Source organism: Salmo salar, chromosome ssa01 (genome assembly GCF_905237065.1).
Source record: "Salmo salar chromosome ssa01, Ssal_v3.1, whole genome shotgun sequence".
NCBI lineage: Eukaryota > Metazoa > Chordata > Actinopteri > Salmoniformes > Salmonidae > Salmo > Salmo salar.
In genome coordinates, this window is record NC_059442.1 from 164,946,865 (window position 1) to 164,961,990 (window position 15,126).

At 41.6% G+C, this 15,126-nt stretch overlaps 1 protein-coding gene across 18 annotated transcripts in view; it reads left to right on the top strand.

Moving 5' to 3' along the window:
* The window catches only part of ppip5k2 (diphosphoinositol pentakisphosphate kinase 2), an 87,568-nt gene that overhangs the window by 36,652 nt on the left and 35,790 nt on the right, over positions 1-15,126 (top strand). For all 18 annotated transcript variants that reach the window (XM_014145523.2, XM_014145541.2, XM_014145557.2 and 15 more), the window contains exons 16-24: positions 6,236-6,357; positions 6,941-7,123; positions 7,478-7,619; positions 10,285-10,508; positions 10,948-11,075; positions 11,417-11,531; positions 11,798-11,905; positions 12,523-12,639; positions 13,065-13,238. In XM_014145523.2, coding sequence (XP_014000998.1) covers positions 6,236-6,357; positions 6,941-7,123; positions 7,478-7,619; positions 10,285-10,508; positions 10,948-11,075; positions 11,417-11,531; positions 11,798-11,905; positions 12,523-12,639; positions 13,065-13,238 — 1,313 coding nt within the window. The remainder of the gene's footprint in view (positions 1-6,235; positions 6,358-6,940; positions 7,124-7,477; positions 7,620-10,284; positions 10,509-10,947; positions 11,076-11,416; positions 11,532-11,797; positions 11,906-12,522; positions 12,640-13,064; positions 13,239-15,126) is intronic.

The window sequence follows — 15,126 nt, forward strand, 5'->3', positions numbered from 1 at the left end:
TATAGACAAGGTAACAACCTCTATCCACCCAGTGTTTATAGACAAGGTAACAACCTCTATCCTCCACTCAGTGTTTATAGACAAGGTAACAACCTCTATCCACTCAGTGTTTATAGACAAGGTAACAACCTCTATCCACTCAGTGTTTATAGACAAGGTAACAACCTCTATCCACTCAGTGTTTATAGACAAGGTAACAACCTCTATCCACTCAGTGTTTATAGACAAGGTAACAACCTCTATCCACTCAGTGTTTATAGACAAGGTAACAACCTCTATCCACTCAGTGTTTATAGACAAGGTAACAACCTCTATCCACTCAGTGTTTATAGACAAGGTAACAACCTCTATCCTCCACTCAGTGTTTATAGACAAGGTAACACTTCTATCCTCCACTCAGTGTTTATAGACAAGGTAACAACCTCTATCCTCCACTCAGTGTTTATAGACAAGGTAACAACCTCTATCCACCCAGTGTTTATAGACAAGGTAACAACCTCTATCCACCCAGTGTTTATAGACAAGGTAACAACCTCTATCTACTCAGTGTTTATAGACAAGGTAACAACATCTATCCTCCACTCAGTGTTTATAGACAAGGTAACAACCTCTATCCACTCAGTGTTTATAGACAAGGTAACAACATCTATCCTCCACTCAGTGTTTATAGACAAGGTAACAACCTCTATCCACTCAGTGTTTATAGACAAGGTAACAACCTCTATCCACTCAGTGTTTATAGACAAGGTAACAACCTCTATCCTCCACTCAGTGTTTATAGACAAGGTAACAACCTCTATCCTCCACTCAGTGTTTATAGACAAGGTAACAACCTCTATCCTCCACTCAGTGTTTATAGACAAGGTAACAACCTCTATCCTCCACTCAGTGTTTATAGACAAGGTAACAACATCTATCCACTCAGTGTTTATAGACAAGGTAACAACCTCTATCCTCCACTCAGTGTTTATAGACAAGGTAACAACCTCTATCCTCTGTGTTTATAGACAAGGTAACAACCTCTATCCTCCACTCAGTGTTTATAGACAAGGTAACAACCTCTATCCTCCACTCAGTGTTTATAGACAAGGTAACAACCTCTATCCACTCAGTGTTTATAGACAAGGTAACAACCTCTATCCTCCACTCAGTGTTTATAGACAAGGTAACAACCTCTATCCTCCACTCAGTGTTTATAGACAAGGTAACAACCTCTATCCACCCAGTGTTTATAGACAAGGTAACAACCTCTATCCTCTCAGTGTTTATAGACAAGGTAACAACCTCTATCCTCTGTGTTTATAGACAAGGTAACAACATCTATCCTCCACTCAGTGTTTATAGACAAGGTAACAACCTCTATCCTCTGTGTTTATAGACAAGGTAACAACCTCTATCCTCCACTCAGTGTTTATAGACAAGGTAACAACCTCTATCCTCCACTCAGTGTTTATAGACAAGGTAACAACCTCTATCCTCCACTCAGTGTTTATAGACAAGGTAACAACCTCTATCCACTCAGTGTTTATAGACAAGGTAACAACCTCTATCCTCCACTCAGTGTTTATAGACAAGGTAACAACCTCTATCCTCCACTCAGTGTTTATAGACAAGGTAACAACCTCTATCCACCCAGTGTTTATAGACAAGGTAACAACCTCTATCCTCTCAGTGTTTATAGACAAGGTAACAACCTCTATCCTCTCAGTGTTTATAGACAAGGTAACAACATCTATCCTCCACTCAGTGTTTATAGACAAGGTAACAACCTCTATCCTCCACTCAGTGTTTATAGACAAGGTAACAACCTCTATCCTCCACTCAGTGTTTATAGACAAGGTAACAACCTCTATCCTCCACTCAGTGTTTATAGACAAGGTAACAACCTCTATCCTCTCAGTGTTTATAGACAAGGTAACAACATCTATCCTCCACTCAGTGTTTATAGACAAGGTAACAACCTCTATCCTCTCAGTGTTTATAGACAAGGTAACAACATCTGTCCTCCACTCAGTGTTTATAGACAAGGTAACAACCTCTATCCTCCACTCAGTGTTTATAGACAAGGTAACAACCTCTATCCTCTGTGTTTATAGACAAGGTAACAACCTCTATCCTCCACTCAGTGTTTATAGACAAGGTAACAACCTCTATCCTCCACTCAGTGTTTATAGACAAGGTAACAACCTCTATACACTCAGTGTTTATAGACAAGGTAACAACCTCTATCCTCTCAGTGTTTATAGACAAGGTAACAACCTCTATCCTTCCACCCAGTCTTTATAGACAAGGTAACAACCTCTATCCTCCACCCAGTCTTTATAGACAAGGTAACAGCCTCTATCCTCCACTCAGTGTTTATAGACAAGGTAACAACCTCTATCCTCTCAGTGTTTATAGACAAGGTAACAACCTCTATCCACTCAGTGTTTATAGACAAGGTAACAACCTCTATCCTCCACCCAGTGTTTATAGACAAGGTAACAACCTCTATCCTCCACTCAGTGTTTATAGACAAGGTAACAACATCTATCCTCCACTCAGTGTTTATAGACAAGGTAACAACCTCTATCCTCTCAGTGTTTATAGACAAGGTAACAACATCTGTCCTCCACTCAGTGTTTATAGACAAGGTAACAACCTCTATCCTCTCAGTGTTTATAGACAAGGTAACAACCTCTATCCTCCACCCAGTGTTTATAGACAAGGTAACAACATCTGTCCTCCACTCAGTGTTTATAGACAAGGTAACAACCTCTATCCTCTCAGTGTTTATAGACAAGGTAACAACCTCTATCCTCCACCCAGTGTTTATAGACAAGGTAACAACCTCTATCCTCTCAGTGTTTATAGACAAGGTAACAACATCTGTCCTCCACTCAGTGTTTATAGACAAGGTAACAACCTCTATCCTCTCAGTGTTTATAGACAAGGTAACAACCTCTATCCTCCACCCAGTGTTTATAGACAAGGTAACAGCCTCTATCCTCCACTCAGTGTTTATAGACAAGGTAACAACCTCTATCCTCCACTCAGTGTTTATAGACAAGGTAACAGCCTCTATCCTCCACCCAGTGTTTATAGACAAGGTAACAGCCTCTATCCTCTCAGTGTTTATAGACAAGGTAACACTCTCTATCCTCCACTCAGTGTTTATAGACAAGGTAACAACCTCTATCCTCCACCCAGTCTTTATAGACAAGGTAACATCTATCCACCCAGTGTTTATAGACAAGGTAACAACCTCTATCCTCTCAGTGTTTATAGACAAGGTAACACTCTCTATCCTCCACTCAGTGTTTATAGACAAGGTAACAACCTCTATCCTCCACCCAGTCTTTATAGACAAGGTAACATCTATCCACCCAGTGTTTATAGACAAGGTAACAACCTCTATCCTCTCAGTGTTTATAGACAAGGTAACAACTATCCACCCAGTCTTTATAGACAAGGTAACATCTATCCACTCAGTCTTTATAGACAAGGTAACAACCTCTATCCTCTCAGTGTTTATAGACAAGGTAACAGCCTCTATCCTCCACTCAGTGTTTATAGACAAGGTAACAACCTCTATCCTCCACTCAGTGTTTATAGACAAGGTAACAGCCTCTATCCTCCACTCAGTGTTTATAGACAAGGTAACAACCTCTATCCACCCAGTCTTTATAGACAAGGTAACAGCCTCTATCCTCTCAGTGTTTATAGACAAGGTAACATCCTCTATCCACTCAGTGTTTATAGACAAGGTAACAACCTCTATCCACTCAGTCTTTATAGACAAGGTAACAACCTCTATCCTCCACTCAGTGTTTATAGACAAGGTAACAACATCTATCCTCCACTCAGTCTTTATGGACAAGGTAACAGCCTCTATCCTCTCAGTGTTTATAGACAAGGTAACAACCTCTATCCACTCAGTGTTTATAGACAAGGTAACAACCTCTATCCACTCAGTGTTTATAGACAAGGTAACAGCCTCTATCCTCTGTGTTTATAGACAAGGTAACAGCCTCTATCCTCCACCCAGTCTTTATAGACAAGGTAACAACCTCTATCCTCCACTCAGTGTTTATAGACAAGGTAACAACCTCTATCCTCCACCCAGTGTTTATAGACAAGGTAACAGCCTCTATCCTCTCAGTGTTTATAGACAAGGTAACAGCCTCTATCCTCCACTCAGTGTTTATAGACAAGGTAACAGCCTCTATCCTCCACTCAGTGTTTATAGACAAGGTAACAGCCTCTATCCTCTCAGTGTTTATAGACAAGGTAACAGCCTCTATCCTCCACTCAGTGTTTATAGACAAGGTAACAGCCTCTATCCTCCACCCAGTCTTTATAGACAAGGTAACAACATCTATCCTCCACTCAGTGTTTATAGACAAGGTAACAACCTCTATCCTCCACCCAGTGTTTATAGACAAGGTAACAGCCTCTATCCTCTCAGTGTTTATAGACAAGGTAACAGCCTCTATCCTCCACTCAGTGTTTATAGACAAGGTAACAGCCTCTATCCTCCACTCAGTGTTTATAGACAAGGTAACAGCCTCTATCCTCCACCCAGTGTTTATAGACAAGGTAACAGCCTCTATCCTCTCAGTGTTTATAGACAAGGTAACAGCCTCTATCCTCCACTCAGTGTTTATAGACAAGGTAACAGCCTCTATCCTCCACTCAGTGTTTATAGACAAGGTAACAGCCTCTATCCTCCACTCAGTGTTTATAGACAAGGTAACAGCCTCTATCCTCCACTCAGTGTTTATAGACAAGGTAACAACCTCTATCTACTCAGTGTTTATAGACAAGGTAACAACCTCTATCCTCCACCCAGTCTTTATAGACAAGGTAACATCTATCCACCCAGTGTTTATAGACAAGGTAACAACCTCTATCCTCTCAGTGTTTATAGACAAGGTAACAACCTCTATCCTCCACTCAGTGTTTATAGACAAGGTAACAACCTCTATCCTCTCAGTGTTTATAGACAAGGTAACAACTATCCACCCAGTCTTTATAGACAAGGTAACATCTATCCACTCAGTCTTTATAGACAAGGTAACAACCTCTATCCTCTCAGTGTTTATAGACAAGGTAACAGCCTCTATCCTCCACTCAGTGTTTATAGACAAGGTAACAACATCTATCCTCCACTCAGTCTTTATAGACAAGGTAACAGCCTCTATCCTCTCAGTGTTTATAGACAAGGTAACATCCTCTATCCACTCAGTGTTTATAGACAAGGTAACAACCTCTATCCACTCAGTCTTTATAGACAAGGTAACAACATCTATCCTCCACTCAGTGTTTATAGACAAGGTAACAACCTCTATCCACTCAGTGTTTATAGACAAGGTAACAACCTCTATCCTCTCAGTGTTTATAGACAAGGTAACAGCCTCTATCCACCCAGTGTTTATAGACAAGGTAACATCCTCTATCCACTCAGTGTTTATAGACAAGGTAACAGCCCCTATCCTCCCAGTGTTTATAGACAAGGTAACAGCCTCTATCCTCCACCCAGTCTTTATAGACAAGGTAACAACATCTATCCTCCACTCAGTGTTTATAGACAAGGTAACAACCTCTATCCTCCACTCAGTGTTTATAGACAAGGTAACAACCTCTATCCTCTCAGTGTTTATAGACAAGGTAACAACCTCTATCCACCCAGTGTTTATAGACAAGGTAACAACCTCTATCCTCCACCCAGTCTTTATAGACAAGGTAACAGCCTCTATCCTCCACCCAGTCTTTATAGACAAGGTAACATCTATCCACCCAGTGTTTATAGACAAGGTAACAACCTCTATCCACTCAGTGTTTATAGACAAGGTAACATCTGTCCTCCACTCAGTGTTTATAGACAAGGTAACAGCCTCTATCCTCTCAGTGTTTATAGACAAGGTAACAACCTCTATCCTCCACTCAGTGTTTATAGACAAGGTAACAACCTCTATCCTCCACTCAGTGTTTATAGACAAGGTAACAGCCTCTGCCACTTTAAAGTCTGAGTGGATAATCAGCAGTTAAAACAATAACAAAGCTTTTTCCCTGATACCCCAAATGACCCCAATCCTGACTTACATCAATTTGTCAACCTAGATAAATACAATCCACTTCAATACCCATCTCATGTTCCATATTTAGGTTGTGATGGGAACCACCTTAATGTTAAATTAGTGGACGTCCTCACAGACTCTCACTGATGTGTAAAAGCTGATTTGGTATTTTCCAGGCGACTACGCTGGGTTCCCAGGGTGTGGCCTGTTGCGCCTCCACAGCACGTACAGACACGACCTGAAGATCTACGCCTCCGACGAGGGACGCGTTCAGATGACAGCCGCTGCCTTCGCTAAGGTCTGTCTGACAGTACAGCTTTTTAAAGAGACATTTCACTCCAAAATGAACATTTGTCCGATGTTTTTAGACCCCAACATTTTTTTAATGTGAAGATAAATCTATGTCCCATGCCTTTGGTTGAGACGATCCAGCTATTTGCCTCTTCCCAAATGAATGGAAAATACTAACTCACAATAACATCTGGAAATTGAATGGCGCTTATCTTTTTTTCCATTTCATTTTGGATTGAGGCATATCTCGATCTACTCAACAGATGATCTGAAGTGTGGATTTATCTCAAAATTTGTTTATTTTTGACGTCTAAATAGAAACATCTGACACACTTTCTTTTTGGAGTGAAATGTACTTTTAAGAATGTTGTCTCGTTAGTCAATCAAGTTATAATACGTAGCCTAGTGGTTAAGAGCATTGGGCCAGTAACCAAAAGGTTGCTGGTTCGAATCCCAGAGCAGGCTACGTGAAAATATGTCGTTGTGCCCTTGAGCAAGGCACTTAACCCTAATTGCTCCTGTAAGTTGCTCTGGATAAGACCATCTGCTGAATGACTAAAATGTAAATATATCTGGTGGCACCCATTCAGGGACTGCTGGCGCTGGAGGGCGAGCTGACGCCAATCCTGGTGCAGATGGTGAAGAGTGCCAACATGAACGGGCTGCTGGACAGCGACAGCGACTCTCTCAGCAGCTGCCAGCAGCGTGTCAAGGCCCGTCTCCACGAGATCCTGCAGAGAGATAGGGACTTCACTGCCGAAGATTACGAGAAGGTTGGGACTAAATCATGCAGTCTTAAAATGGATCGGACAGGACAGAACTTGTCTGTGACTGTTGTGGCTCATACGGGCTGTGGAGAAAGCCACTCGGTGACAAAATATACATTTGCGTTTGATCATTATAAGTACTACTGTTGTAAATAGATTCTTGCTAAAATATTATTTTATAAAATGTCCAATGACCCATTTTTTTTTCTTGTCCTAATGAAATAGTCCAAGCAGGATACCTAAGCTGACATGGCTCAGAGATGTATAAAACCCTGTCTCTGACTGTGGGTCGTCGTCTGCACCATCCCTAATATTTCCCCCCTTCCTAGTGCTCATAGTATTTTGTCTTTCTGTTCCTAGCTGGCACCCACCACCAGCTCCTCCTTGATCAAGTCCATGCAGATGATCAAGAACCCGGTGAAGACGTGTGACAAGGTGTACGCTCTCATTCAGAGCCTCACTCTGCAGATCAGACAGAGGATGGAGGATCCCAAGTCAGCTGGTAAACACTCTGCTCATATCTCCAGCGAAGATCCCCATTGAAACTAATGAACTCCAGGGATGATCCCAAATGGTACCTTATTCCCTTTTTTAGTGCACTAGCTTTGACCAGGACCCGTAAGGCACTGTCGGGAATAAGTTGCCATTTGGGATGCTCCCCAAAATTTGCTCTGAAACCCCATTTTAAAATCCATAATTAAGTGGGATCATTATCGTGGGTCACTAAGTCAATGGCTTGAATTGAAAGTTAGAGCTCTGATTTGGAGCAACAGGGGTTTGAATGTGAGGTTAGTGAGGGATGAGGAAAAGGAGACCTTGATTCTGGTTTGGATTCTATGACACATCCCACTTAATGAGTATGAATCAACCATGACACTCCCTCCATAGACAAATGGGTTGTTAGTCACTGTATTTTGACTATATGTACAGTACCAGTTAAAAGTTTGCACACACCTACACATTCATGTGTTTTTCTTAATTTGTTACATTTTCTACATTGTAGAATAATAGTGAAGACATCAAAACTATTAAATAACTCTTATGGAATCATGTAGTAACCAAAAAAGGGTTAAACAAATCAAAATATATTTTATATTTGAGATTCTTCAAAGTAGCCACCCTTTGCCTTGATGACAGCTTTGGCATTCTCTCAACCAGCATGGAGGTGTGTTGGGTCATTGTCCTGTTGAAAAACAAATGATAGTCCCACTAAGTGCAAACCAGATGGGATGGCGTATCGCTGCAGAATGCTGTGGTAGCCATGCTGGTTAAGTGTGCCTTGAATTCTAAATAAATCACAGACAGTGTCACTAGCAAAGCACCCCCACACCATTTTATAAAGGAAAACCCTGGAATGAGTAGGTGTGTCCAAACTTTTAACTAGTACTGTATATGTCACGCGACCTTGATGAAATTGAAAGACAACACCCATCTTTTGTATTTTTTTGTACCATCGTCTTTGAAATGCAAGAGAAAGGCCATAATGTATTATTTCAGCCCAGGTGCAATATAAATGTTGGCCACTAGATGGCAGCAGTGTATGTGCAAAGTTTTAGACTGATCCAATGAACATTGCATTTCTGTTCGAAATGTTGTATCAACATTGCACAGATATGCACAAATATGCCTAATTTCTTTATTAATAACTTTTTGTGTTCAAAATTGTGCCCTCCTCAAACAATAGTATTCTTTCACTGTAATAGCTACTGTAAATTGGACAGTGCAGTTAGATTAACAAGAATTTAAGCTTTCTGCCAATATCAGATATGTCCTAGGAAATGTTCTTGTTACTTACAACCTCATGCTAATCACATTAGCCTACGTTAGCTCAACTGTCCCGTGGAAGGGACACTGATCACGAAGAAGCTTTTAACTACGCAAGTCAGTTAAGAACAAATTCTTATTTACACTGACGGCTTACCGGGGAACTGTGGATTAATTGCCTTGTTCAGGGGCAGAACGACAGATCTTGTCAGCTTGGGATTCGATCCAGCAACCTTTCGGTTACTAGCCCAACACTCTAACCACTAGGCTACCTGCCGCCCCAAATATATACACTAAATGACTGATGGGGCCTCTGTTTTGAAGCTACCGCGTCTCAAGCTTGGTACTCCCCCATCATTGTTTAAAAAAAGTTAAAAGTTAAAGAAATGCATTTAATAATGTCTACATTTTGTTTTTGCCACTTAATTGAAATACTGTAGAATTTCATTCATTCCTATGGAGGCCTGCTCCTACTGGGGAGTGCAAAGATGGCCGACCGGAGGCTTCAACGCCTCTCATTGGCAAATACATCAGCAATACAGGGTTTGGTAATGATGACTCATTAATGTTAATGTAACATATACACAGTGAAATGTATGTACCAGGCCTTATGAGTGGCAGAACGGTCTAAGGCACTGCATCGCGGTGTTGGGGCGTCACTACAACATGGGGTTCGATCCCATGCTGTGTCACAACCGGCCGTGACCGGGAGTCCTATAGGCGGCGTACAAGGGGCCCAGCATTGTGTAGGTTAGAGGAAGGTTTGGTCGGGGGGGCTTTACTTGGTTCATCGCTCTCTAGCAACTCATTGTGGCGGGCCGGGCACCTGCAGGCTGACTTTGGTTGTCAGTTGAACGGTGTTTCCTCCGACACATTGGCCCAACTAGCTTCCTAGTTAAGCGAGCGGGTGTTAAGATGCAGGGATTGGCGGGTCATGTTTCAGAGGATGCATGACTCGACCTTCGCCTCTCCCGAACACGTTGGGGAGTTGCAGCGATGAGACAAGATGGTAATCATGAAATTGGGGAGAAAAAAAGGGGTAAAAATTGCAACAAAAAATAAATGTTTGTACCGGATGAAAGTAGATTAAACTGATATTCACAGTTACTAAATAAAGTAGTTTTGACTCAGTTCTTATTCATTATTTGACATGCCATATTTTACCACAATATCTGAAAGTTATTGGGATATGAATGAAAGACACAATATTAAACCATTGTTTAAATTACATTTTTTAACTACATTTTGAAATTATGTTTTGGTCAAACTGTCATCTAAATGTGGTAGTCGCAGTATTTGTGTGCATGCCTTTTTAACAGTAAAAATAAAATTCAAATTGTTCATATAACTTGTTGTCCTGCACCTATAGTGTAATGTTAATTTGAAAAAAATGTACTTTCTAGACATCCAATTGTACCATAGCGAGACTCTGGATCTGATGCTGCGGCGCTGGGCCAAGCTGGAGAAGGACTTCCGGATGAAGAACGGCCGCTACAACATCAGCAAGATCCCCGACATCTACGACTGCATCAAGTACGACGTGCAGCACAACAGCTCCCTCAACCTGTCCAACACTATGGAGATCTACCGCCTGTCCAAGGCCCTGGCCGACATCGTCATTCCACAGGTATGTTCCAGGTTTGGATCAAAGATTTTATGATTAGCATTTATGTAGCTAGCGCACGTACAGCAGACGTACAGCACCAGTATACTCTCCATACATCGTGGTGAAGTTTGGAGTGATTGAAGCATTTAATAGTGGCAGCCCCTATTACATTCTACTTATAGATATAGTTTATTTGGTAAATATTTTCTTAACCAACAGCGCAGTTCAAGAAGAGTTAAAGGCTTGTAAGTAAGCATTTCACGGTAAGGTCTACACTTGTTGTGTTTGGAGAATGTGACAAATAAAGTTTGATTTATATTTTGTAGTGTCACCAGATGGACTAGTAATAGGTGTTTGATTAAAGCGACATTTGTTTTAGTGGCCACTGTTATGCTCTTGTTGAATTGGCAATGTTCTAAAAAAAAAAAGAAACATGTTTTTTACACCCCTGTCCTATCAGGAGTATGGTATCGCTCAACCTGAGAAGCTGGACATAGCCAAGGGCTACTGCACCCCCCTCATTCGCAAGATCCGCTCCGACCTGCAGAGGACACAGGACGACGACACCGTCAACAAACTGCACCCTGTGTAAGACACACACCATCTCCATTTCTCTGACACTCCAGGGTGGCGCAGCAGTCTAAGGCACTGCATCTCAATGCTAGAGGCGTCACTACAGACACCCTGGTTCGAATCCAGGCTGTATCACAACCGTCCGTGATTGGTAGTCCCATAGGGCGGCGCACAATTGACCCAGTGTTGTCCGGGTTTGGCCGGTGTAGGCCGTCATTGTAAACAAGAATTTGTTCTTAACTGACTTGCCTAGTAAAATAAATAAAAAAAACATGTGGAGTCGGCATCCTCAGAGCTGTGTCCATATCGGTCTCCCTATGAAATACAATTACAGTTGTCCCATGTGTGTTGTCCAGGTATTCCCGTGGAGTCATGTCCCCAGAGCGTCATGTCAGGACCAGGCTGTACTTCACCAGTGAGAGCCACGTGCACTCCCTGCTCTCCATCCTCCGCTACGGAGCCTTCTGTGACGTGAGTCCTCTCTAACATTCGTCCTGAACTTCCTTACTTTAAAATTTCTGTATTGTATCTATTGAACCAGTTTTAAAGGCCATGTTTCACATTAGAATCCACCAAACATTGTGTAGTGTATTAATATGATATATATCAAAAAATTTTTGGAGGGTTTATATAATTTTTTTGTCTACCAAATATAACCACATTTTAACCAGAAACATCCTCTTTAATATGGCTTAAATATGTCTGAATCCCATATTTAACTGTTGCTCATATCCCAGGAGACCAAAGATGACCAATGGAAGAGGGCTATGGAGTACCTCAAGGTGGTCAGCGAGCTGAACTACATGACACAGATTGTAATCATGCTTTACGAGGACCCTAACAAGGTACTGTAAGGTCCAAGTATATGCCTGTGGGTTTTTGGTTATATTAACTAGCAGCCTGAAGCTATAGCTGCTTACACCAGCTAAGTCATCACACAGCCGCTGTAAGTGGGATTGTTGGAGTAGAACCAGATTTTACTTTCATAGCCGATATAGGATGGATCTCTTTCGTGTCTATTTACTGAGGAAGGCATAATGGTCATACTCTAATGTTGCATATATAGTATGGGTTGTTTTGGCGCTCAGTATTATGGGTCATAGAGGCAACAAGGCGCTTTCATCTCTAATTGTTTTGTGGTGTGTTTTTGAGGGTAACACATCAAGGTTATTATAATATTAATATAATAATAGTTAGGTGGGTGCTTATTATTTGTCCTATTTGGAAATGTTTTTTTTTTTGCGTATCCCAACTTCTCCTCGGGGAGTGGGGTCACGGGCCTGAGTCTGCCATTATCAACGAGACTACCCTGTAGCAAATTAGGGCTCACGGGCACATCAGCATATTTTTTTCACCTTGTCGGCTCTGGGATTCAGACTAGCAACCTTTCGGTTACTGGCCCAACACACGCTACGCTGCCTGCCACCTAATTATTACCAGCACCATTGTATCATTACTCTAGGACCCTTCATCTGAGGAGCGCTTCCATGTGGAGCTGCATTTCAGCCCGGGAGCCAAGGGCTGTGAGGACGACAAAAATCTGCCCTCAGGGTTTGGCTACAGACCAGCTTCTCGAGAGGTAAGGGGTCCCAGTTTCTGAAGAAACCATGTGTGTGTCATTAAATACAATTCATGTCTTTGTAGAACTGTGCAACCACTTTTAGGGTGGCATATGGTGAATGCTGATGTAGTTACTGGGAAAAAGTTGATAGAAAAGCTTATTGAGGTTAAAAGTGTTTTATGAGTGAGTTGTGTAGTTAATATTAGTATTCGGCTTACTCACATCTTGACAGGAAGTAGTTCATCTTAGAGGCAACATGAATGGGCCTATGCCCTGTTTTTTTTTAACTGCATTGTCTGCGTTTTTCTGATTAATCAGGAATTTCAGATTTTTTTTTTACCTCGGGGAAATCGTCTATTTATTTTTCTCATGATTAAAGTGGACTATAACCTTCCTTTCCCTTATACATGATGTTCTACCAATTGTATCCCTGTCATCTCCAGAACGAGGGATCGAAGAAGAAGTCTAAGGAAGACAACGACGAGGAGTCGGCCAACGCCAAGCGGGACGAGCCGGACCGAGCAGCCCTAATGATGTTCAGGCCCCTGGTGTCTGACCCCATCTACATCAACAGGAAGTGCCCATTGCCCCGCTCCAAAAAGATTGGCTCTGTGGAAGTAAGTGCCACCTTCAGGTCCAGTTCAGAATACACAGGTGGTATACAGGATAGACTGTATACGCTAAGAGTTATAAAGTGTCACAACAAACGTACACTATGGTAGTCACCTGCTAGCTACATAGGTGATAGAAATGCCTGGTTAGTGGTACTGCTCTTGCATGTAATTGGCTTGAATTAGTTTTGGGGTTAGTACTGTGTAGTGTTGTATGTTTACAGCAGAGCTATGCAACAGAGAATAACAATGTGCACTGTAAAGGGTCACATGACTAGTCACCAGCCCCCTTTGGAACGTAAGCTTACTGTGGTACTTATTACACTAATATACCATCACACTTAGAACAAGGATTGATTTTTAAGGTCTCAAAACAATGCTGGTGTGACTAACTTCTCTCAATAGCCCATCCGCGAGCAAGTAACAATTGTAAAATGTACACTACCGTTCAAAAGTTTGGGGTCACTTAGAAATGTCCTTGTTTTTGAAAGAAAAGCCAATTTTTTTTGTCCATTTAAAATAAACATCAAATTGATCAGAAATACAGTGTAGACATTGTTAATGTTGTAAATGACTATTGTAGCTGGAAACGGCTGCTTTTTAATAGAATATCTACATAGGCGTACAGAGGCCCATTATCAGTAACCATCACTCCTGTGTTCCAATGGCACGTTGTGTTAGCTAATCCAAGTTTATCAGTTTTAAAAGGCTAATTGATCATTAGAAAACCCTTTTGCAATTATGTTAGCACAGCTGAAAACTGTTGTTCTGATTTAAAGAAGCAATAAAACTGGCCTTCAGTAGACTAGTTGAGTATCTGGAGCATCAGCATTTGTCGGTTTGTTTACAGGCTTAAAATGGCCAGAAACAAAGACCTTTCTTCTGAAACTCATCAGTCTATTCTTGTTCTGAGGAATGAAGGCTATTCCATGCGAGAAATTGCCAAGAAACTGAAGATCTCATACAACGCTGTGTACCACTCCCTTCACAGAACAGCGCAAACTGGCTCTAACCAGAATAGAAAGAGTGGCAGGCCCCGGTGCACAACTAAGCAAGAGGACAAGTACATTAGAGTGTCTAGTTTGAGAAACAGACGCCTCACAATTCCTCATCTGGCAGCTTCATTAAATAGTACCCGCAAAACACCAGTCTCAATGTCAACAGTGAAGTGGTGACTCTGGGATGCTGGCCTTCTAGGCAGAGTTCCTCTGTCCAGTATCTGTGTTCTTTTGCCTGTCTTAATCTTTCATTTTTATTGGCCAGTCTGAGAGATGGCTTTGTCTTAACAACTCCGCCTAGAAGGCCAGCATCCCGGAGTCGCCTCTTCACTGTTGATGTTGAGACTGGTGCTTTGCGGGTACTACTTAATGAAGCTGCCTGTTGAGGATTTGTGAGGCGTCTGTTCCATTCCTCTTTCTATTCTGGTTACAGCCTGTTTGCACTCTTCTGTGAAGGGAGTAGTACACAACGTTGTATAAGATCAATTAGCCTTTTAAAATGATAAACTTGGATTAGCTAACACAACGTGCCATTGGAACACAGGAGTGATGGTTGCTGATAATGGGCCTCTGTACGCCTATGTAGATATTCCATAAAAAATCAGCCGTTTCCAGCTGCAATAGTCATTTACAACATTAACAATGTCTACACTGCATTTCTGATCAATTTGATGTTATTTTAATGAACAAAAAAATGGCTTTTCTTTCAAAAAGAAGGACATTTATAAGTGACCCCAAAATGTTGAACGGTAGTGTATCTTTGATGGTCCATCTTTGCATGAACACACAAAATTCCTCAAAGGAAGCACTTTGCTATTCTACAAGTGGCGTTGGCCTTGGTCGTTGAGAGAAATGAAGTGTCACTGAAAGTTGTTACCTGTAATTTGAAACTTGAT